At 39.2% G+C, this 24448-nt stretch overlaps 1 protein-coding gene across 2 annotated transcripts in view; it reads left to right on the top strand.

The window, feature by feature from the left end:
- igsf21a (immunoglobin superfamily, member 21a) overlaps nt 1–24448 on the top strand; it is a 219373-nt gene that overhangs the window by 186542 nt on the left and 8383 nt on the right. The window contains exons 6-8 of one of the 2 annotated variants that reach the window (XM_034138627.1): nt 10697–11171; nt 18261–18346; nt 22220–22412. In XM_034138627.1, coding sequence (XP_033994518.1) covers nt 10697–11171; nt 18261–18346; nt 22220–22412 — 754 coding nt within the window. Of the gene's footprint in view, nt 1–10696; nt 11172–18260; nt 18362–22219; nt 22413–24448 lie in introns of both variants that reach the window. The other variant, XM_034138625.1, reaches the window with a different exon arrangement.

Genomic DNA, 24448 nt, shown 5'->3' with positions numbered 1-24448 from the left:
ACACCTTTATAATTATTAGGATAAATAACAACAGGTTTGAAATCATTCCATATACTATAGGACAGTAACCAAAAAAAATCGTTTAAAACTGGAGATATTAAAAAAAAATGCATGAATAAATAAATGTTAACTAGGTAAAATAAGATATGAATGAACAACAAAAATAAAATACGTTACATTTATTTGTTATTGGCTATGGTAGGTTATTGGTTATGTTCACATACTTATTTGATTATTAAAATGTAAACCGATCTTTTTCATATGGGTGTTTTAGAGTTGTACTCCCTAGATCTAGTCTCTAGTAATTCTGCTCAAAGTGCACCAGATTGAAGCATTTTACTTTAAAATGTTAAAACAAATCTTTCCAGGGGGGCATACCCCCGGACCCCCCTAGAGGATGTGACGTCCACCCCCCAATTAAAACCCTACAGTGTTGTTGACTTGATTTCCAATCATTATATCATCAAGTATTGCAGTTGAAATACTTTCTTTTCAGTTTTAAGAATGAGCACTGATATCACATTTAAACTGTGACCATTTGTTCTATTTGTGCTGTTTTCCACAGTCACGCTGCATAACAAAACCTTATTATTAGGTTTGTAAGTATTTGCTTGAATGTTGCTGCCCAGTTGTGTGGCTGCAGCTTCAAAGGCTCCCTTAGCTTGTGATGAAACTCATTAAGTCGTTGTAGCTGCTGCTGCCCTGGGTCTTGCTGCAAAATGAGCTGTTGTCAGCTCTATTTTCAATATCATCTCATTGCAAGCCCGGTCTCAATAGTGGCTCACAACTTAAAATGTAATGGGCCCAATTTGCTAAACCAGTTTCTCAAGTATTTCATATTTTAAATCTTTGTTTCTAACTATACTCATTTATATTCTGCTTTAGTTATAAGGAGACTGCAATGAATTCATTCCGCAACGCACTTTATATTAAGATTTTCCTGTTTGTCCATTTGTAAAATACCAAATTGTGTGTCTAGTGTATTTTCAGGCTTACATCGCTAAAATATCAAACATATATTGTGCTTTTATTTATTAGAAATACTCAACACTGAAAACAACATTAATTTCCAGAAAGTCATGAAGTAATTTTAAACATGGAATTATTGCAATCATTGTTGGAACCGTATAGGGGCAAGTTGTAAACTTCTGGTTTTCTCGTCTCAAACTCACATTTTTTCAACCTTGTTTGTGGTTAAAAGCCAGAAATAAGGTCTGTGGTTAACTCAAACTTAAGAGATTTTGACGTTTAAAATATGTCAGTCAATGCTCTACTCTCGAATATCTGTATTCTATTCTATGTGTCATAAAAATGGTGGTTGCTAACATGTGACCTATTTAACTTTTGTTGGCCACAAAGCTTTCTACAATATACTGAAATCCAATGGGGAAATCCATTTGCTTTTTGACGAGAGAGCCCTTGCAATGCTAACTTCCGGGTCGGCCTACAAAAATACCTCATCACTGCACCACTCTATTGGCAAACACCTTTTGTAGTTTTAATGTCAAACTTGGCCACAGTTGCTCTTTCATCCAGCAGTGACAGAGTTGTCTTGCAAGATACTTGGATTCCGTGAACTCAGGTGATTACGTGAATCTTGCAGGGTTATCATTTCATACAAAGATACATTTTGTCAGGTTTCAAGTACTGTGTTTGTGTATAGACCAATCACCATACTAAGAGGAGCTAATGGCAGCTAAGAGGCGTGGTTTCAGTCAGAACATCGCACAAGCTTCCCCGACATTGATCTGGTTGGTTAAAGTTAGGCTGTGATTAGACAGATGGTTCATCCAATCACTTGCCGAATATTTTAGGAAAGTGCCAGCCCTTTTCCAATTAGTTTCCAATGACGGTTTCTCAGATGGTGCTGTGTTACCAACCATCTGGCATGTCAGGTTAGTTACAGAGCAACATTTCATTCATTTTGAGTCTTGTTTGTGGCCACATGATAAATCTGCAAGGGAAAGTGAGTGTACTGTCGATTTTAGACTTGGAAACAGCTGCATGCAGGTAAACAATGTGCTAAAGTGAAAGGAAATATAATTATATAAATAGATTTAGTTGATATCTTCTTAAAGGATTAGATTATTTCAGCACCCGTTTTATGTTTAAGCAATCAAATGTTGTTCTATTTCCTGCTGCAAGTAAACACTGCCAAACACGTCCTCTCGTTGCAAGTACTGCCTAAAACGGGGCTGCTGTTAATGGAAAGTGAAAAGAAAAATGAGTGGGAAGGACAAAAGCAGCTGATTATGCTGTAGATCAGCAATAATCCCTAAAAGTAATTAAAACAAAACAACCTGTGTAGCTACACAGTGTCTGCGCTGCACATTTTATTTTTATTGTCAGATTTTTATGCTTTTTTTAAATGCAAATATATTAACAGTTTTCTATTTTCAAACAAATAAATGGGCGACTTCCGAATAGTGTATGTGACCGGTCGTAAAAGAGTGCGGGATAGGAAAATAGAGTCGAAAATGTACGAAAGATGCAATTTAAATCTGCCTATAAGGCCTCGACAACTGCATTATACTCACTTAACCATCTCTTCATGTGCTTTATGGACCAGACATTTTAGCCTTGATACCTCTTTCTCTACCTTTGAATACATATGGAAGCATCTCAACATTATTTAACTCTGAATGGTTTTGGCACTGCTGTGATCAAACCTTAGGAAAAAGTTCCATCACCACAGCCTTGGCTTTATTATTTTGTAGCGAAGAACCTCAAGAGCTTAAACAACATTTAATGCTACATTTGCGGTTGTGTTTATACATTTATTTGGTCCTCCACAAAGAAAGAATATGTTTCCTGTTGCTATGCAACATCCACTTGCTTCTTCTCAGCATACATTGTGATGTCTGACACTTCATTCAAGTGTAGACCTTTAGAGTGTTAAAGTCCTAGTGACACTAACATTAAAAGCAGCTTTATGGCGCAGTTCCACTGCAGCGCGGAGCTCGCTTTAAGCGTGCCGTGTCGTGCCGTCCCCTTTTTTGGTTGTGCTTCCACTAGGCCTAGTCCCGGCGCGGCACGGCGCGGGGCCACTTTTTCACCTCTTTTCTGGCCCTAGAAAATTGTGGTTCTATCGGGGCCAACAAACAGGGCTGAGTCGGGCTGAGTATGCTAAACTAGAGAGAGGAGCGCTGGCAAGAGGGCTAGAACTACAACAAGATGGACATATTTGACCGTGATTTAATTGTAATACACGTTTCAAAATGATGCCGAAGTAACAACATACTGATACCGGTTAGTAAAAACCATGAATTAATGCTTTGTCAAGTCTGCAGACAGACGGCAGGCGAAAAACCTTTTAAAATGCGTGTTTTTCTAGATGGAGATTGGCTAAGCTAACGCAGTATATGCTCCGACCGTCCACACTCACAACAACGGCCTATACAGACATAAATAAAGCAGCGACTGTATTCACCATGACACAGGCAGTCTGTGGTGTGTACTTGTTTAACTTTTGTCGAGTTTCTGAACATATATAAGGAGCTGTGAGCTCTGAGTGCTAACAGCTAACGGCTGTGTTGTTTTTCTGGGGTTCTCATTGAAGATGACGTCACGGCTCCGCCTACACTGCGTTACTATAGTAACTACCCCAGTTCCTAAACTGTAATGGAAGCGCAGCATGAAGTGAGTCGGCCCTGTTAAGGCCCAACGCGGCCAAGCCGTACCGAGCCGTACCGAGTGTGGCCGAGGCCGACCGTGTAGTGGAAATGCGCCATTAGATGCTCCTGCTCTTCCTTCTCCTGGTTCATTATGTGCATGTTATTATAATGGAAACACCCAACATGACAAACTCCCCCAAGTTTAGCTTTGAGAGAGCCAAATATAATGTACCGCATTTGGTAAAAGTGTCTGGTATTATGTTTAAGATCTGTTGCCAGCTGATATTACTGAAGCAAGCTGGTGACATATCAATAATAGCTTCCCATTGCCACTCATTACAACATCCTCAGAGCACAAGCAAACACTGATTGAAAAGAAGAAAGATAATGACAGTTAATAACAAGAAGAAAAGCTGATTATGTCAAGGCCGCGATCTTTCTCTCTGCCTCTCTCCCTCTTTCTCCTGCTTGTGCTCTCTCAGTGAATCATTCTGTCACCATGAAAATCACCGCCTTGTCCTTTTGACACCGCCATGATTAATTGCAGCAACATAAAAGTGTATATGGACCAGTGCATGATTGTTACATTTTCAAATAGGGTTTAGATTTTAGTTGTTTGTGAGATGGGGGCGGCTGGGAGTGCAGGTGCTTTCATCACCGCCTATTCACAGGAAAAATATAAAACTCTTCTCATGCCATCCAAGCTTATTTTCACTGCTGCCATTGCATTGTATATGGGATACTGCTCAGAATTACACCTCGTTTTTTCTGTACTAATTCAACACAGGATGGTTTGTGTCTGGTTTCATTGTCTGCACATATTGGACTATATTTGGGGATTTATAACAGAGGCGTGATTGATAATCACTTCGCAGTAACAATGTTTGTAAAAGAACAATACAACAGCAATGCCAAAAACACTCAAAAATCCCCCTTTACATGAGAGCCAGGACTTATTCCAAAAGTTCTACAGCAGCCAAATGTATTACCCAACAAGCCATTGTATTGGATGTAGACAATATAGCCATTTTGCACATTATGCTTTCCCAAAGATTAGTACATTTAAATTTGACTGAGACGATATGTCTGGAATTTCCCATTGTGATGTTCCATAATATCTAAAAGAGGCTCTGTTGCTGTTTGGGCTTTTCCCTTTGTTCTAGTGTGCTATATAGATTGTTTTGCATGTAAATGGTCTGAACTGTAAAAGTTCCTTCTAGATTGAGTTTCTCTCCCACAAACTCCCCCCCTGCCTGAAACACTCGATTGGACTCCTCTGTTTACTTCTGTAAAATAATGACATCACTATGTACACTGCGCTTCGATTGGCTAGCGCACACATTATGCGTGATATGCTAAGGTTTTGGACATTTCCAACACATCTCTGAGCAATTGACCAATTGTAACAGAGCAGGCCAGCTAACCAATCAGAGCAGACTGGGCTCTGGTTTCAGACAGAGGGTGAAAAGAGGTGCTGCAGCACAGGCAGTATGAGACAAATAAAGACCTTTTTGAACATTAAAGCATGGAGACATGTCACAGTAGAGGCACACAATACAAATATGAACCTGAAAATGAGCATAAGATGTCCTTGTTAAAGGACAATAAATGTTGTATGACAATATTATTCAAGCATGTCATTCAATTTGGCAACTGAAAAAGATATGTTTTAATAGTCAATGAATGAAAGATAAACAAGAGAACGATTAATCTTCTAAAAAGTACAAAAGTGCTCATGTCACTTTGTAAAATGCTACTATTTATTGGAGACATGTATCACAGTGAGAGTCATCCCCTGTGTTATTTTGGCAGCTTTATAATCACTTGTGGAAAATTAATCAGTGTTTGCTCTCCCATTTAAATGGACCAAAAGAAGTGATGCGTTCTCCTTTATCTGTGCCTGTCAAACAAGGAAATGTGGGAAATGAGATTTTAGAAAATTAGTTGGTAGCTTCAAGGAACACAGACCAAGTTTAACGTGATGACAGATGTCTCCTTGATTGTGTTTATTTTTTAAATGATTTGTGGATTTATTCATATTTGCAAAGATACAAGGTCCTGTTGGCGTATTGTGGCAGAGGGAAATGACATACAGTGGCAAGGGAGCTGTCACATGTGTCTCTTCTCTCTTATCTGACTGCCGTCCTATGTCATATTTTGGCCTTGCAGAACTGCATTCCACTTATCTTTTTGATTTTAATTAAATAATGTCTGAAGTTGGTATTATTTAGCCTGATTTATTATCAGCACAATGTGTTGGCTTTGAAAGAGATTTTAATATGACCTTTGTTATACATTAGTTTAATATGAACACTTTTACTTTAATGTAATCCTACGGTGGCCAACAGGTGCAAACGCGTGACCCAACACATTTATAAAAACACAAATTAGACAAAATATATGCATCAAATTGACAGCACATGCGCAGCATCAAGAAAACATTCACCAATTTGACAAAACATGCACAGCATTTACTAAAACTCAAAAGCTGCGAGAAGCTTGAAAAACTACTGAAACAGGGACACTTTAAAGTGATCTACACCGGACCGCTTTTTGTCGTTTGGGGATTATAATGTTAGCCAACTGTCATTGTTGGCACAGTTATCCTGTTTCATAATTGCAAGTGTTTCGTCAGTGTATTTGAAATAACTAGGTTAGCTCGGTTAGCTGCAGCAGATCTGCAATATTTTCGGAAGGAATCATGCAATCACATTGTTAAAATAAGCCAATGAAACTTACATTGTTGGTACATTTCCAGTGACAGTGACAGTTAGCCAACCTCATAATTCTCAACAAGTGCTCCAGTCCCAGCTGTGTGTGTCACTTTTTAGGGTCCCCTGATTTCCGTTTTGTTATGAGGTTCTTGCAGCGTTTGTTAATGCTCTCAAGTTGGTGAAGATGTGTCTTGATTTGTATGTGTTTTGGCACATTAGTGTTTTTATATTTGCATCGTTTTTAAAACTGAAGTGCGTTTCTCCTAATGGAATTTCTTGGGCCGTTTTAATGTGTGTGCCTCTGCCGGCCACCATGATAATCAATTGAAATGCTTCATTTTTCATTACAAGTCTCAAAAATGTCTATGATATATGTTTAATAATTCAAAAAAATGCTTTGAGGAAGAGAGGCCACACATGATTATGTTGACTGGAAAAGAACAACATACTCCCGAAACAACGTTACAATTACAATCTAAAATGACTGAATTCACCCAACCCCGCTAACCGTTTTTCTTCTTTAAAAGTCTATTTATATCTCAGTCTGTATTATTCCCATAGCAATACTGTGATCTGCCTCCAAATAATGAAAGCGGAAATGAAAAAGGAGCAGAACTGCAGGGTAACAACACAGAAATAACACTCTTCTCCCTGCAGCTACATTCCTGTTATCCCATTCATTCACAGCTTTGATGAAACCCTAATGATTCCTTTTCTTATACCTCAAGCAGACAGGTGGCAAAGAAAGATGTTTAGTCATGGTTGGATCAGTATGAATAGGTAAACTGACGCTTAATAATATGCTTAACCTCAATGAAGGTATTATTCCTCACTCCTTTAGAGCACACAGCTCTATGTTAAGTAATGTAGCTGTTTAATCAATGTTTCTTTTATGCATATAAATTAACTTCTTTGTTAATGTTTATAGAAACACACCAGTTACCTAAGCTTAGAGGATTAAGTCCCTATTATACCAACCCATAGACAACACATGTGTTATTGTGTACCCACACCATTTTGTCCAACAAAGGCTACAGAACAGGTGCATGGTACGCTGTAATCCACGCTGCTCTCGCTCCACCTGCTGTGATAATTAATGAGCTGTTTCGACACACGGTGAAAATGCTTCTTCTCTTTTCAAGTTGTCGAGAAGCTGTAGGAGTTAGCAGCAGACGCAATGGGGTCATTGTGGATCTGGGGTTGATGTTTCTATCCCATTGCGCTATTGGATTTTAAGCTCTGGCTCTAGAGTGCACATAGGGTAAACGCAGATAAAGGGTGATGGGTAGAGTGCCACAGTGACGCGTCCTAAAACCCGGAAGTAAACTCCTTCCGGTTCCTTCGACAAAAACGCAATGCAATTTCTCCATAGGATTTTGGAAAATAGCTCGAAATAAGGTCTGTGGTTGACACACATTTAAGAGACGGCTCACGTTTCGTTCAGCCAGTCTACCCTTTTATAATTTTCTAATCATAAATCTAGTCGCCAGAAGCAAAATGCTAACGTTATGCTATAAACGAACTACAGCAGGGTCGCTGCTTCAACAGTTTGCAGGAGGCAAGTACTTGCTTTCAAGCAGAACACGGGGAAAAACAAACTTAGCGGGAGTGTTTACGTGTTCGGTGTAATGACGTACAACGTCCTCGACAACTTCTGTAGTCCTATTCACCCACTTGTTAACAACCATCGTTTTTCAGACACGTAAACTCTTCAAAAATCACCAGTGGGGTCACTGCTGATGTATTTAATGTCGTAGAACAAAACGTGATCCGTCTCTTAAATGTGTGTCAACCACAGACCTTATTTCGAGCTATTTTCCAAAATCCTATGGAGAAATTGCATTGCTTTTTTGTCGAAGGAACCGGAAGTGGTAAAATGCTAACTTACTTCTACTTCCGGGTTTTAGGACGTGTCACTGTGGCACTCTATTGAATGCCGTGTAACTTCATTTGTAAATTTACCTTATACGCTATGCTGGGCTGCGATAAATAAACTTGTGTTCATTCACACGTTTCGAGAACTGTTTTCCACCAAATCTGCATTTTAAATGAACCTATATCTGGAGAGTAATAACTCATACTTATATATGGTTTTCCAGTGAACTTGAATACCCTTTAGAGGAGGTTTCTTTTCTTTTTTTTACAACACAATATTGGAATTGTGCACTAATTAAAGGTTGTACTTGAAGGCGTAGTCATTAGTCATCTTTTAAGAACATATTACACTAATGTCAGAATTGCTCCAACAATTTGCTATCAGACTTCATAGACTGGATTTAAAGAGAAAACTGCAACTACTCAAATGTGGCTTTCCTCTAGTTAAATATCACATTAAACGTATTGAAAATCTATTGAAATAATTAAGTGCTGCGGTGCATTAACCTTTACAGAAATAAAAAGCAAGATAAAGTTGGAAAGAAAAGCTTGTTTGAACACTGCCTATGTACTGGAAGTGTGGTGCAGGTAGATGGGGACATAGTGCAGCTTAAGACTCACAGAACACAGCAGCAGGTTGTTGACAAAGTATAGGTTCTTTGTTTGTTGGGCACTTTTAAACGACAATAACCTGTACTGCAGAATACCTTTGAGCAAGGTCACTTGACTCACTGTTGGTGTGTACCAGCCTTCTCTGATGGCAGCCATTAGAAGGTTTTTAGAGTTGGCTATAAATACTTGGATACAACAGCAGCATGTCACAGCTTGTAATATAATGATGTGGCATCTGTCTTCACAAAAATAACCTCAGCCCACACTGCTGAGAGGACAGCTGTGATTTATCAATGTTTTAGAAAGTTCATATTTAAGTAAAGAAGATGAATGTATTGTTACATTGAATTACATTTAAAAGGCTTACTGGCTTTGTTCATTGAAAACAACACTGTATTTGTTCATTTTGAATATATTACAGAGCCATTTATAATAGATGATGTCTTTAGGTGCGGAACACTTAAATTGAAATGTTTTCATTCTATATTACATTCAAATTAAAAGAGGACATATTATATTAATGTTCAGGTTGATATTTGTATTGTGTGGCTCTAGTGTGACATGTTTACATGCTTTAATGTTCAAAAAGGTCTTTATTTTTCTCATACTGCCTGTCTATGTGTGTGGGAGACAAACTCACCTACGGTCATAGTTTAATTTATTGTTGGATTGATCTTGACAATACTGCTGTCAAGTCTGATAACGCTGAAAAATACATATTCTCACTTTAAATACAAATATGTTTCATAGAAAAAAACATTCAAAGTTAAACTGTATTGTCGTTCAAGGATTATAAACTCCATCCCTGTTGTGAATATGAAAATTGTATTTGGCGTTATTCAACAGGAGCTTGGCCCTATCCAGTGGATAGTTTAGTTTAGCTCCTGTTGAATAACGCCAAATACAATAGTATCCACTCATACGGTTAGTAATGCCTATTTGATCCTTGGCATATTCAATTCAATTGAGCAAATGTCTGTGAAAGAGCTCCAGATTAGGTTTGCTTTCCTTCAGCAACACAACAAATACAACATATCTGTTTGGTGAATAGCATCTCAACAAGCAGTGACTATACAACTTCATGTTGTGGTCATATCGGCTTAAATAAGAGAAATAATTCCCTGTCAGGGGATTAGGCACCCAGAGATGTTATGAACTGGTGAAACTCCTGTTATATCTTTACTGGCAGCACATGCTACTCTGGCAATAACAACGCTGTTGAACCAATTCTAAAATCATTGTTAAAGCTCCACTAATAGAGGAATTCATATTGCTATTGAATGAGGAAGATATCACTCCTTCAGACAAGAAGTCAAACCAAATGATCATCCCACTGTGCAATTCCCTTCAGTTCTATGGAGCATTTTTCAGTCTTTCAGTTCTTGGTTTTGGTTATACAGGCAGCATTTGTGGGTTTAAAAAAATCCATCAAACCCACTTTAAAGTATCAACCAGAAGTTGGACAGACAAAGTAAGGAAGCACCGTTAAAAACACAATATATTATTTAAGCCATTTTTCTTAGAATTCCTTGATAAAGACTAAAAGAGATCTTAAAGAAAAGTGAATAACATGGACATTTGCACCAAATCTTCAAATGAATGGTTTTCTTTGTTTCTATTGGATAGCTACATGGGAAAGTTTGCCATTGCTAATTATATGGGTAAATATTCAGGCAATGTTGTGCTCTCTTGCAAAGGAGTTAAAACAGAGCTAAAAGAAGAGTGCATACTGTGTCATGGACTATACAGTATACAGTCGATATATACATATATTTACCAGGAAGCCTGAATATATAGTTGCATTAACATATTTTCCCGTCTTTTTTCCTTCTTCTTTCACCTCTCTGTCGTCTTGTCCCTCTATTTCACTCTCTGTCTTAGGTGTACTTTAAGCGTGATGGCGAGCTGATAGAGGTGATCTCCTACACTCAGACCTCCAATGAGGGTGGCGGCGCAGCTGGGGTGAGAGGGGCCCGGCCGCTCATCAGCAGGGACCTCGATGACACTAAACTACAGCGCTCCCTCTCCCTGCTGGACCCCGAAGGGCGAGTGCCCCGTGTGCACACAGAGACCCCCCAGCGTGTCCACACTCAAGGCCAGCAGGCCAACGAGCCCAGCCCTGCGACAGAGGTCATCCCAGAGACAGTGGTGAGCCGGGAGTTCCCCCGCTGGGTGCACAGCACAGACCCGCTCTACTACTTCAGCCACACTAACATCCCCCAGAGTGACGGCTCTGTGGTGGTCCAGGCCCGACTCACCTGGACCCTCAACCCGCAGCTGGATAATGATGCCCTGTTCAGCTGCGAAGTCAAGCACCCGGCATTGTCCATGCCCATGCAGACAGAGGTCACTCTATGTGAGTAAGACTAAAACTAAGTCATTGTTTTTGCATTGCACTGTGTCTCAATTTGAATACTTCCCTTAGTACACTGATTGTCGTGCACTGTGAACACTAATGCAGTGCATTCATTTCGACCATGTTGTTTTGAAAATCACACTGCCACTTTTCCCTAACCAGAAGTGACGATATCTGCTGTTAGCTAGCAACAATCCTTTGTGGTACCAAATCATTACAGACTGCTAAGTTAACCCTGTAAAATAATCGTGTCTTATTTGTGAAACCCGAATAGTGAGACATTACTTAAACAGTGAAGAAAAACACACATTTCTATTTGTAATGTAGTGTGTATATCAACCCAGTCTCACGGCAATTCGTGTTATAGTCACGAAATTAATTGAATCTATTGATTCGTGTTCACCAACACGATTTTTGCATTTTTTTCGTGTCACACAGAACGATTTTAAAAGCAATGTATTTCTATTGGTAGTATGTTTCGTGCCTGCAACACGTATTTTTGTCCGGTCGGGTCTTGGAATACCAGAAGCTGTGTGGTTCATAAAAACATTTTCTTACTCAATATCTTACCCTAAGCCTAACCATCCCTTTTATTTTAAATTGTATAATGTCTGAGTTTTTTTGCCGTCCGCGAGGAAAAGAAATGGCTCAGAGCCTCAGAATACTGAAATCTGTATTTTTTGTCATCTTTTTTTCCTTCTAATTTGTTATTATTTGGTGCAGGCACGAAACATACTACCAATATAAATACATTGCTTCTAAAATTGTTCTGTGTCAGAATACTGAAATCTGTATTTTCTTTTATCTGTTTTTCCTTCTAATTTGTTATTATTTACATTGCTTTTAAAATTGTTCTGTGTGACACGAAAAAAATGGCGAAATCGTGTTGGTGAACACGAATCAATAGATTAATTTTGTGACTATAACACGAAATGCCGTGAGACTGGGTTGGTATATCGGAGCAACTTCAATCGCTGTTGTTAGCTTAGCATCTATAACGTAGCTAAGATGGCGATCGTTTAGTGAAATGTCCAGCATCCCACACTCCACTTTTGACAGATACACCATCCATATACTCATTGTGCATTTTGCAATACTTCGCATTAGGACACACTTATGCACTCAAAACAGCCACAAAAGTACACAATTGGAGAAATTGTCCTAGTTCCATTCCTCCACCACCTTTGTTTTCATCTGTTTTCTATTTCTCCTCCCACTTCATCTAGAGGTACACACACACACACACACACACAACCTTTTCTCATTTGTTCTCCCTTTTAATCTCCTGCCGTGTCCTTGCATCCCCTTGCTACACTTGGAAAGCGACCGGGCCCCCTCATGTGTCCCCTGCAAATGTACTCAGAACAACACTGATTTTCATTTGATGCCACTTAATTGTGTTACAACTGAGCAGATTGCGAGTTTAGCGGCAAATGCAAAACTCTGACTGACTGACAGGGCAATTCATCGAGCTGTCTGTAGCTAGATTGAGTTAACTCAGTACCGTTATTGAAAAAGTCAGCCTCAATTACAGAAGTCAAATGAGAATTTAGACATGTTATATCATCGGTGAGACGATTTCATAGATGATGCCCTTCTCCGAACTTCAATGAGCAGCTGCCTTAAGCTCTTTTGTATGACATTTTACTGTTTTGCATCCTCCCTAAATTACATCACTTTATTTGAAAAAAGGGAACAGAGCAGTGTATTTGCAAACTTTCCATCTGAAAAATATCAAAGCAGACGTAGGGATGCAGGTATTGAATTCTAAACACAGGGAGTCATATTTTAAGGGAAAAGTTAGCATTAAGTTTAAAGAATGTGTAACCCAAGAGACACACACACTCTCATTTGTTTGTTATCTACAAACAAAGATGGCCTCCAGCGCATCCAATTAACACTTCAAAGGCAATACGTTGGCATGGTCCTCCTGGAGACAAGCCACACCACCCTGACATGACAAACAGAGACATGATCTTCCATGAGATGCTAGCTATGGTTGAAGGCAGAGGGAGAATCTGAATGAGGAGACGGTGGCCGGTACATATTTGCTTGCTGCACTGTTTCTCGCTGTCAGTATGTTGTCTCACATCACCACCTTTCATCTAATTAAAAGTATCCCTCTTTCTATGCTGGTGAGCAGCTGTGGTCACTCTGAGTCGATGTATGGAGACTGTCATTATAATCCAGAAGTGGAAATACTTTAATGGGTTTTAGTAGGGATTTAAAGTCTCCCAACAACAAGGCAAGGCACATTTATGTTCATAGTACACGTCATACATGTTGAAGATAACACATACAATAAAACAATCACAAAGAGCATATGAAAATAAAAGATAAAAATTGGCATTAGATCAGCTAAAAGAACATATAGAGTGCATTACATGGCTACACTTGGTGCACCTATTATCATAGTTTTGATTCCAGACCTGAGCAGCATAGAGGCTCAAATCTGCTTCACCATGGTTAGTTCTGTCAGTAGTTATTACCAACAACCAATTTCTCTCCAGTAATCTAAGAGGCCTAGCAAGTGTCTTGAGGATTTAAGTTACAGTATGTGGTCGGTTATTTGGTTTAAGACCTCTAGCAGCTGAATTTTGAACAAGCTGAAATAAAATCCTAAATCATGTTTTGACATGAGGCCTCTGAGTTTGGCTACATTTTAAGATGATCAAAATCTTACTCGTTATTGCTTTTACATTTTGTTGTAACTGACAGTATACAAATACAACAATTAGTCATTCATTTTAAGTTAGCAACTTGATGTTTTAGAAATGCATTTAAAAAAAATGTATGACACCGAGGACTCTTTGTATCTAAATGTAGATGATGGAAGACAATACTGTTGCAGCAAGTTGAGTTATCTAGTGCAGCTTTTTTTTTATGGTGCACTCACACAGTGATACAAAATTGTTAATTTCAGTTTTTCCATTTTGGTGTGCCAGGAAAACTTCCTGCCAGAATCCATATACACATCTGGGTAAGTAGGGTACACCTACAGGGTCTCAATTAAAAGTAGGGACACTCCTTCATGTTGTTCCTGTTAGGTCAGTTTGAAGTTCAGACCATCAAAAGAGATTAACTTTTAGGAAACGCTGTGTTAAAAGAGCTGGGCTCTCATGCTCAGCAAACAATATTCAAAGAAAATGAATAGTTCATTTATTTGGAACTATTTTCAGTTGTGAATTAATACACGTTTTTAGCATTATAGTGAGAATTAATGTCAACACGATGGTGTATGTGACCCTGACACGCCAGATGGTCCCTTTTTTAATAGAACCACCATAGAAGGCTTCCTTGGAAAGAGGCATGCACTTTCAAAAACAATGTCAATCAAACTCTTACCAAAGCCACTTCGGATAAAAGAAAAACATATTCATTCTTCAAAAAAGTGCTTTTCTTTGCTCTTCTTTCAATCAATAAAATACACCCAGTTATAATGCTGTTGCAGCATATTTGCTTACCTCTTTAGGAACCACCTTTGTTTGAACAAACAGCCTTTAACTTGGCACACACCTAAACCATGCCCATAGCTGCTGGTAGGTCCTCACATGCACAGGACATATTTTTTAGCTATATACAATCTCATCTAATTTCTTGTATGACTATGAATAAGAATCCAGCTGCCATGTTAGATTCATTAAAAAATATCCTAACCCTAACCCTAACACCAACTACAGTGGCTGAGTTCTTGGTAAAAAAAAACAACCATATGACCCATTGCAACAATTCTGTTTTTAGGAGTACTTCTTTGGATGATCAATGTATTGTTGTTTTTTTTATTTCATACAATGTGTTGATAATAAGAAAATATATATATTTCAAGAATTGTCCTTTAAACCACATAAGCAGAGGAGGGAATCTAAAACAGCAGTTTAGCCCATATTTGAACACCGATTGTCTAAATTGTTATTGTTGTGTTTTTCAAATGGGAACATCTCACATCCAAAGTTATCTTTCTGACATGTAGTACCTGTCACCAACATATCCCAAGTGGATTTGAAAAAAGTACTTCAGTTGCAGGATGCAGACAGCCATATCAGTTGAAGGTATAATGGCAGTAAATTAGCTTTTCTGACTAAGTATTGCAGTAACAGCTCTTTGCCTCTCTCACATGTTGATGATAAAACAGATGACACACCCTGTGGTGAATGGGCCCTGTGAAGCTCTTGCTAAATGTCCAAGGTGCTAATATCTTTGACAAGCCTTTACCTTTTCCGTGTTTGAAAGCATTAATTTGTCATTACCTTTGTTCTTTTAACGAGATGGAAGGCGCATCAGCAGACACATTTCTTTTTGTATCCACCACCTAAAGAAAAGAGAACAAAAAAAATGTGCGTGTCTTGATTCTAATTAGAGCACACTTGAAATTCAAAGCACTCACAGACATGCTTTAGGCTTGATCTAACTTGGAATGGAATAAAATATCAAAATATAGCGGGGGTGTACTGTAGGTCGAGGTTATGCACAACGGAAATAAGCTTTAGCGCATATGATAGACAAAATGGCTGACATGTTTGAGAGTATTTAAACATTGTGTGACTCTAATAGGACTGTGTATCAGCCCGTCACATTTTTTCCATCACTTACATTCCCTGTTTATTTCTATTATGCAGCCATAAATGGATAATTGCACTCACTATCTGTCTTTCTGTATATGCACACACTCTCTTGTTTCTCTCAGGTGTGTTTGGTCAGGAAATGAAAAGGAGTTATTTCCAGGGCCCATAAGTAATACATCTTTCAGAGATTTAATATTGCCACATGAGACGGAGCGACAGTCTGACAATCGACCAATGTTGTATTGCACTTCATGAATAATCATGACTCGCTCCGTGGTTAGCATACAAATGGACCTGAAGCTGCACCAGACCTTGGGGGTCCAAAATGAAAAATACAGCGCTATGAGATCATATGCCCGGTGTATTCTGCATGCCTGGATTGTATTCATGAACACAGAGCATCTAAATAATTGAAATAAGTTCCCTGCTTTGGATTTAGATTGGCTAAGGTGTTTATTATTCAGCATCATTAGACAAGTGGTGGAATTCCATTTCGTACAGTGTTCAGCAGTGAGGACGGATCCAGGCTTCCTCACATTGCTTTGCCAGACCGTGATAATCAAAGAGCAGATGCTCAGCTTCAGGAAGGAGTCTGTGATCTGTGTGCATGTGTGTGTATTGTGGTGGATTAAATGTGTGTGCATGTATGTGTATGGTTATTTATATACTTGTTATGTGTACCTAGTGTTTTGTTTGTGCCTGATGTCACCTGCAGCCCACATTCATCAATCTGTTTTATCAACCTCCTTTTGGGTCTATGTAAAAGGCACTACAGAGTGCTAGAATCACCACGATAGAGTGCTCCAGCAGTCAGTGAGGGGTTGTACATTTGGTGGCATGCCTCTCCTGCTTTTCTTTTCAATGAAACCAGGTAATGTGACAGGTCTCCTTCCAGTGTGTTGTGCAGCTCGGCAAACCTGTTGATGCCTTGGCTAGGTATAAAAGTACACCTGATGCACAGTGAACAGTTGTTTTTCTGGAGGGAATTTGTATTCTTTGACCCGTCCTTCCAAACATTTCCTTGTGGCAAACCGAAGAGGTTGTTGACAGTCTCAAGGGACCATGGCTCATCTCCCCCTGTGAGGCCCCTCACCCTCTGAGAGACTCTGTGTTATGTCCATCACACTGCATGCTGCCCTAATCAAAGGTGATGACGTAGGAGGCCAACTGTCACTGTTGGAGCAAATCCCAGAAATCAGCCATCATCTTCCCCGGCCATATGCCTTGCTAGCTCTATATGACACCAGAATTTAAAAATACCTTTTCCGTTGGTGTGTGGGTGGTAAAAAGATAGTGCTTCACACTGCCATGCCAAAACTAGCCAGTTAAATGCTATCCATCTACAAAATTAGATGTAACACTTCGCCATTTCAAACTGCTCACAGCATGCCTTTCGTATGTAAATATGTGGACGGTTTCCATTTATTTTGAAGATTTTCTGGACAAATAGACTGGATAATGTAAAATAAGAAGTAATCTAGTGGTGCTACAATCTGAATATCCGCTCTTTCAATTTCCATTTCATGCAATTAAAATGCTTTCGCTCCATTTTACGAAAGTAGTCCTAGACATTATACACACCACATGGGCAACACCACATGCTCAGTCCTATTTACAGCTATGACAGTGCAACTCCTCTTCCATTAGTCTGATGCAGGCTTGTAGTCAATGGTCGCCTAAGAAAAGGCTGTGCTTCATTAGCCACAGTGGACACTTTGTTGCCAGATTAATAGCTAAATACTGAGGTCATTTGTCAGTCTATTTACTTATCCTTTAGTTTAACTCCAGTGTGATTTATATTAAAAGTTCATATCAAATTAATTGAAGCACTCCTGGGGAGGACTTGTAGACTCATAATGGATAGGATGCCCTTAGCTTGAGTCTCATTGCATGTGCTGCTCAGTTCGTTTGTCCAACATATGGAAGTGCACAGCGTGTGGAGCTATCTTCTACGGGACTGTTAATCATCTCAAGTCGTGCAGAACCTGCTTATATGGGCCTAATGCAGTAAACTGTGCTGTAAAACCGTAATGAAATGACTTACCTTTTTATAATATTATGCAAATCACTCATTTTATCTCAACGCTACACACACACTGGACAATCACCGGCCCCTCACAACCTCCGAATATTACAATCTGCCCGCTCCCTCACTCACTTGCGCCCCATTGTTTTAGATGGTCCAAATGAAAGCCATCTGGGACCGCCGTCTACACCAAGACAAGGGAATTAGCTCTGTGAGTGTCCCTTATCTCACTGCCTCTGCACTCCACCCGGCACACTCCCATTCTCCTCAAGTAATGAGTATCCACCCAATTTAGTTATTTTTCTCTCCAAGGGGGAATAAATCTAGCACAGTCCTTTGGATGAAAGAACCTGCAGGTCCCTCGCCTCTCGCCCCGTGACCTTAATTGACAGGAAATTGTATTTGTCTCTCTCCCTCTGTGGCAAAACAGGTGTCCAGTAGGATTTGCTCTCTCGGCTCAGTACAATGACCTCCCTTTGTCTTTTTTATTTCTTTTTTCAGCTGCTCCAAAGGGCCCTAAAATCTTCATGACCCCCACCAGAGCAAAGGTGGGGGACACGGTGCGCATCACGGTGCAAGGATTCCAGGTAGGACCGCCTGGGGTAAGTGCATGGGGGTTTGAAAAATCAATGGCTTGTCAATATGTGCATGTTAGCATGTTTGTGTTTTCTCCTGAGTGACCACTATGTTGGGCATACACATTTTTTTCCCTCTGTCTTTTTTTCAAAATTTGAATTCACCTTATCGCATTGAGGACAGGTATACAGGCTGTTAAATAAAGAAAAGTTTATTTTTCAGGCTGTGTTATATGTCTTCTAAAAGTGTTTGCAAAAATAAATAAGAATCAGAAATCCTTTATTCCTTCCTCAGTGGGGAAACTTGTATTGTTACCAGTGGTGTAAAGTAAATAAGTACATTTACTCAAGTACAGTACTTAAGTAACATTTTGAGATACTTGTACTTTACTTGAGTATTTAAATGTTTTGCTACTTAATACTTTTCCCCCATTTCAATTCAGAGGTAAATCGTGTACTTTTACTCCACTGCATTTATTTAATACCTTTAGTTACTTAACAGATGTGGATTAATAATGTGAAAAACAAACAACACTTAAATCAGACTTTAGTTCCACCTGGAGTAAATTCACAATCTACCCTGCAGTATACAGAGTCATTAAAACTAGCTGCACCTTTACCAACTTTGATAACATTTGAATACATCAATAATTATAATCAAAACATTTAATATATATTATTTTGAAATGGGCCAATCTGCCGGGACTACTTTTACTTTTGGTACTTTGAGTATTTTTTGTAGCTAATACTTTTCTACTTTTACTTGAGTAACATTTTGAATGCAGGACTTTTACTTGTAACAGAGTATTCCTGAACTCTGGTACTTCTACTTTTACTTAAGTACAAGATCTGAGTACTTTTTCCACCTCTGATTTTTACAGCAAATGGATAGCTCAGATAAAAACAATAGGCTGACATTAATTAAAGAAGACAATCACCCATTAAAAAATGTAATTGGTACACATTCATGGTAAAAAATAAAACAAGTAGCAGTTTTTAACAGTATACCACATACAATAGTTAAGGTAGCAGCAGTAATAAGGCAACAATGAACTGTACACAAGTGAAGTCTTTAAATGATTTATGAATGAATGAACCCCCTAACTGATAGCTAACTGATGCCCCTGTCTATCAGTCTTAACCAACAGGCAGCCATGCTATAGAAGTTGGTGTAATTTCGTGGATTTCCACTTCCTGCACTATAATCCCAAAGAAAGAGCTACAGGTTATTGTTTTGTGTCCCTGTCATCCCCGTCATGTTCCCGTCATGTCCCCAGTGGGAATGGCCTTTGGACGGGGCTGATCTCTTTGACAGGATTGACACATCGAAACCATCCAGCTGGAGTCAGTCAAGTGAAAATGAAAGGGCTGATCCTGAGAAAGGACCTGTTAATGGCCCAAAGTACAAATAGCTTTTGCTACATCTCGGCTTCTAGAATTTCTAGGAATCATAAGTCAGATGTGTTGTTTGATTTTATTTCACTTTTTGAGACATTTCCATGTTAAATGAATGTTCTGTATTGTTTTTGGTCTAGTGCACCAAGCTATTGACTGGCGAGATGGGTTTATGTCTGCCAAACGACCTCAGGATTTGTTTAACTATTTTTCTTGGAACAGTGTTAACATTGGTTATTATACACAGGCTTTACTGTGGCAAGCAGCCAGACGAGCCCTTTGGCTGCATAGGCGCAGCACTGATCAGAAAGCAAATTTCCCTTATCCACTGAAACTAAGCTCCAGGGTTTCACAAGTAGATAACATTGTGTGTCAAGACTGGTAATTCTGCCTACTAACTTTCTGAAAAAATAAGATGCCAGTATCACCTCGGGTTTGATGTTTGAGGAATACATTAGTGAAGCTTATCCTACAGTGGGGATTTTAGTTGTATTCTCTTATTTTTCAAATTATTTTATGTATTGGATTTAATAGGACATTGATGGTTTCAGGAGTCTAGCTCAGTGTCCTCTTGTATCTGGACTCTATGCTCTTGGGGTCATGTGACAGAAAAGTCTCACCTAAACCTAAAAAGTATGTTTTTGTTATCGCAATGTGACCTTTTCCCAAGAGCCTGACTCAATCTACTCGCTCATTTAACCTGATGCAAACAAAGACCTTGGAGAACGGTTTTATTAACATTTATTTTAAAAGGTTAGACAATTGTAATCCACGACAGCAGGTCACTTTACCTGTCATGGGCACTTATACACCAAACATGATAAGAGCACTGTGTCTGAACTCTGTGATTCGTTTGGGAATGTGAAAAATGATATAATTTGAATTTAAGTGCACGCATTCTTGCTTTAGGGTATGATTCCAAAATGTGAGCTTTTTGAATCAATGTAGAGGGATTTTGACATGTGATAGTGAGTAGTCGCTTCTGCTTTAAACACTTCAAAGTAAGGGTAAACTACAGTCTGAGTTCCGTATTCAGCTTTTTTCTTTATACAATTTTAACCTATGAACCACATTTGGATGAAGTCACAAAAGCCGGATTAGTTGCCTCAGTTTCAATTTACTAATTGTTATTCAAACTAACTCTTTCTGATTTCATGGACACCTGAAATCAAGTTATGCTTTAATGCAGGGAACCATAATGAACTTAGAAGTAAACGTATACAATATAGCTGGTTATCACTTGAAGGACCTTGGTTCTATTACATCTACTTATTTTGCTGTGTTTGTCACTATGGTAACACTTCAGATCACTAGATGAAAACATGTCATCTGTTGTTGTGCCGTTTGGCAAGTTCTCTATTTTCTGTGCAGTAAGGCCGGAGTGCTCGAACCCCTGTTCTGCACTAAAAGCCTGAATGTATTCCAGGGACTTTTATTCCATCATTGTATCAAATGAATGGAAAACAAGACATATTGTGCGTGTCTGTATACTGCTTGAGTTAGTGTGTGTGTGTGTGTGTGTGTGTGTGTGTGTGTGTGTGTGTGTGTGTGTGTGTGTGTGTGTGTGTGTGTGTGTGTGTGTGTGTGTGTGTGTGTGTGTGTGTGTGTGTGTGTGTGTGCGTGCGCGCGCGCGTGCGCGTGCGTGCGTGCGTGCATATTTTAACCTTTTACATTTGATCTAATTGTATGCAAGAGTTGCAAGTGTGTGTTAAAAGTTCATGCTCAGCACTGCCCCTGTAGGCAAGTGCCGGTATTTTTAATGAATGTCTCACTAACTAACTATCATTGTTTTTTTTCAAACTATAGTGTGAATTTCATTAATTGGATTTTTTCTAAATATATTTTGTATAAAGGTTAAGATGACATTGGCCAGTTTGCAAGTCCCATCTTGGCATTGTTACAAATATTATTTTGAAATAAAATAATAAAATCAAATTTTAAAGGCAGATATGTTCTTATATTATATTAAAGAACATCGAAATAATTAGAAATATTATTCTACAATTGGTCTGTTTAGAACTATAGTCCCTTGGTGTGTGTTTGTGTCAGTCATGGAGGGATTATGGTGTAAAAAGGTTTTAAAAAAGCAGCAGAGCCTTAAACCTCAGAGGTGGAATGGTACAAGAGATTCGCCCTCTTACAGTTTCCTCCTATTATCTATGAACATGTCAACCCACTGATAAGAGCGAAATACTGCTTTATGGAGGGCTATATTTTATAATTGGAACTAGGCGGGTTGTTCTAGAGGGCTAAAAAATGTGTGGAGAAAAACTGTTGTAAAGTGAAGTGTTGATTATTAATGCATGTTGTTAACTTGCCATTGCATTAGGGGAAAAATTGGTGCTTGTATTATTCATGCTTCCTTTGCTCTTAATCTCTTGGCTGAGGCTCACAGACTTTCTCTGCACATCCCATCCTTTCCCTCTATCTTTTTTTTTTCTCTCCTTCCTTTAATTCTCTTCATACCATGTGGGGGCTTGGTGTTGATAGAATGAAGTGTTCCCCGAGCCTCTCTATACCTGGACACGAGTGGGGGGCCGCCTGCTTGATGGCAGCGCCGAGCGAGATGGGAAGGAACTGATTCTGGAGAGAGTGCCAGCCGAGCTCAACGGCTCCATGTATCGCTGCACGGCCCAGAATCCTCTGGGCTCCACGGATACGCACACTCGCCTCATAGTCTTTGGTACGTACGCTCATTTCAGCAACACGCCCTGGCCCCGATCTGGAGTGGCTACTACACTAGCAGTTAAACAGAAATCACATTTAAGTTTGATTAATTATTTAGAACAAGATGAATATGAAACATTTTTTTTCCTCTGACTGTACAACTTGGTTCCATGAGAGATTTCTGAACGAGTTATACAATAACATCGTTTAATGTCACAGAAAAGGACATATTTCTACAAAATTCATTTCATGTATCTAGAGTATCGTTGAAAAATACTTAGGAGAATTATGTGACCGCTTTTAGGTATGAATCATTAATGTAGCTAAGTGTGTGATTAATAAGAGATTGTATTCTTAATTTGCTCAACAACACATTCTTTTTAAGGCAGCACTTAGCGAGGGAAACTATTCTCTAGCAAGGGATTTGGTCACTGTTCCATCATGTTATATCTTGTACTGCTTTCACTTAAACACCAGCAGCCAACACTGCATCAAAGGCCCATGATGAAATCAAAGGACCTTTGTTGTTGACAGTGTTGGAGAAGCACTTTGTTTAATGGCCAAATCGAGGCAACGTGATCATCGGAACCTGATAGTAGTTCATTTGCTGGTGCTGGTGTGGGAGCTGGATTGCTTACAGGCTCTATTATCTCTGTGTGTTTTGCTCCTCTGGACCTGTTTACTCTAGACACTCTCAGAAGAACTGCCTGGATCTACCTTTCTGAGTCTCTCCATAAAGATTGAGCAAAAAAGGTTTACTATAAATAGTGTTTCCTATTGAGATGTAAATGCAATTTGAATTATTAGTCTCATGGTTGAATAAGCCCGAATGTCACTGTCCGTAAATGTCCCAATAGACGGCTGTGGCTCAGGGGACAAGTGGGCGTTAACCAATTGGCAAGATACTTAACCCCAAATGCTCCCATAGGCATGTCTACAGTATCGAAGTGTATGTTAGTGGCTTTGGATGAACGCGTCAGCTAAGTGACATGTAAGTGAATATTAATCAAACAACTTCAATCTGATTAGAATGACTTCACATTAAAGGAAAGACTACAGCACACAGTGTTAAAGGGGCCCTATCATGCTTTTTTTTTTTTTCCTGTAGTGTTTTATATAGTTTTGTGTGCATGTAAATGGTCTGCAAAGGCTAAAATCCCAAAGTTTCTCACCCACACACTCCCCCCCCCCCCCTGCCTGAAACGCCTCCATTTGACTCCTTTGTTTACTTCCTTGACATAGTGACATCAATATGTAATGATCGGATTCTATTGGCTAGTGCTCCAACACATTGTACATGATATGCTTAGGGGGAGGACATTTCCTACACATGTCTAAGCGATTGTCTCATCACAACAGAGCCGGCCAGCTAACCAATCAGAGCAGACTGGTCTCTGGTTTCAGACAGAGGGTGAAAAGAGGTGCTGCAGCACAGGCAGTATGAAAAAAATAAAAACCTTTTGGAATATTAAAGCAAGTAAACATGTCACAGTAGAGGCACAACATACAAATGTGAAACTCAAAAATTAGCATCAAGTGTCCTCTTTAAATATGCAGACAGTATTTGCATCAATGAGGCATCAGATGTCTTTATGCATCTAATAAATTATGCTATTAAAGTATATTAAGGGGATTACACAAGTGAAAGATAGGAGCAGGCCTCCCTAGCACTCACAATGATCAATAAGGACCATTGATGCAGCTTGTAGGAGAACAGAGAACACTTCTTCCTTGATGTCATTTATTTCCCCCCATTGTCCCTTAGCGGTACTAATTCCTTTCTGCATACCAGATGCAAAATATCGTGCATGCATTGCAGCTCTATCCATAATGGCTCTGCCATGTTGGAATATAGCCATTACAATGCATTTACGTAGCAGAGATCTTTGAAAGCCCATAAGACATTGCTATAGATCAGGGGTCGGCAACCCCTGGCACGCGTGCCACCAATGGCACGCGGCACCGTAACCAGTGGCACACTAGGAATAAGTGGAATAAGTGTACAAAATATTTATTTTATTTTCGGATCCTGAACGAGACCGCCGCCAGAGC

This window comes from Trematomus bernacchii, unplaced genomic scaffold (assembly GCF_902827165.1).
Source record: "Trematomus bernacchii unplaced genomic scaffold, fTreBer1.1, whole genome shotgun sequence".
Taxonomy (NCBI): domain Eukaryota; kingdom Metazoa; phylum Chordata; class Actinopteri; order Perciformes; family Nototheniidae; genus Trematomus; species Trematomus bernacchii.
Note: the sequence above shows the minus strand (reverse complement) of the source record. Positions and strands in the feature narration are given on the sequence as shown.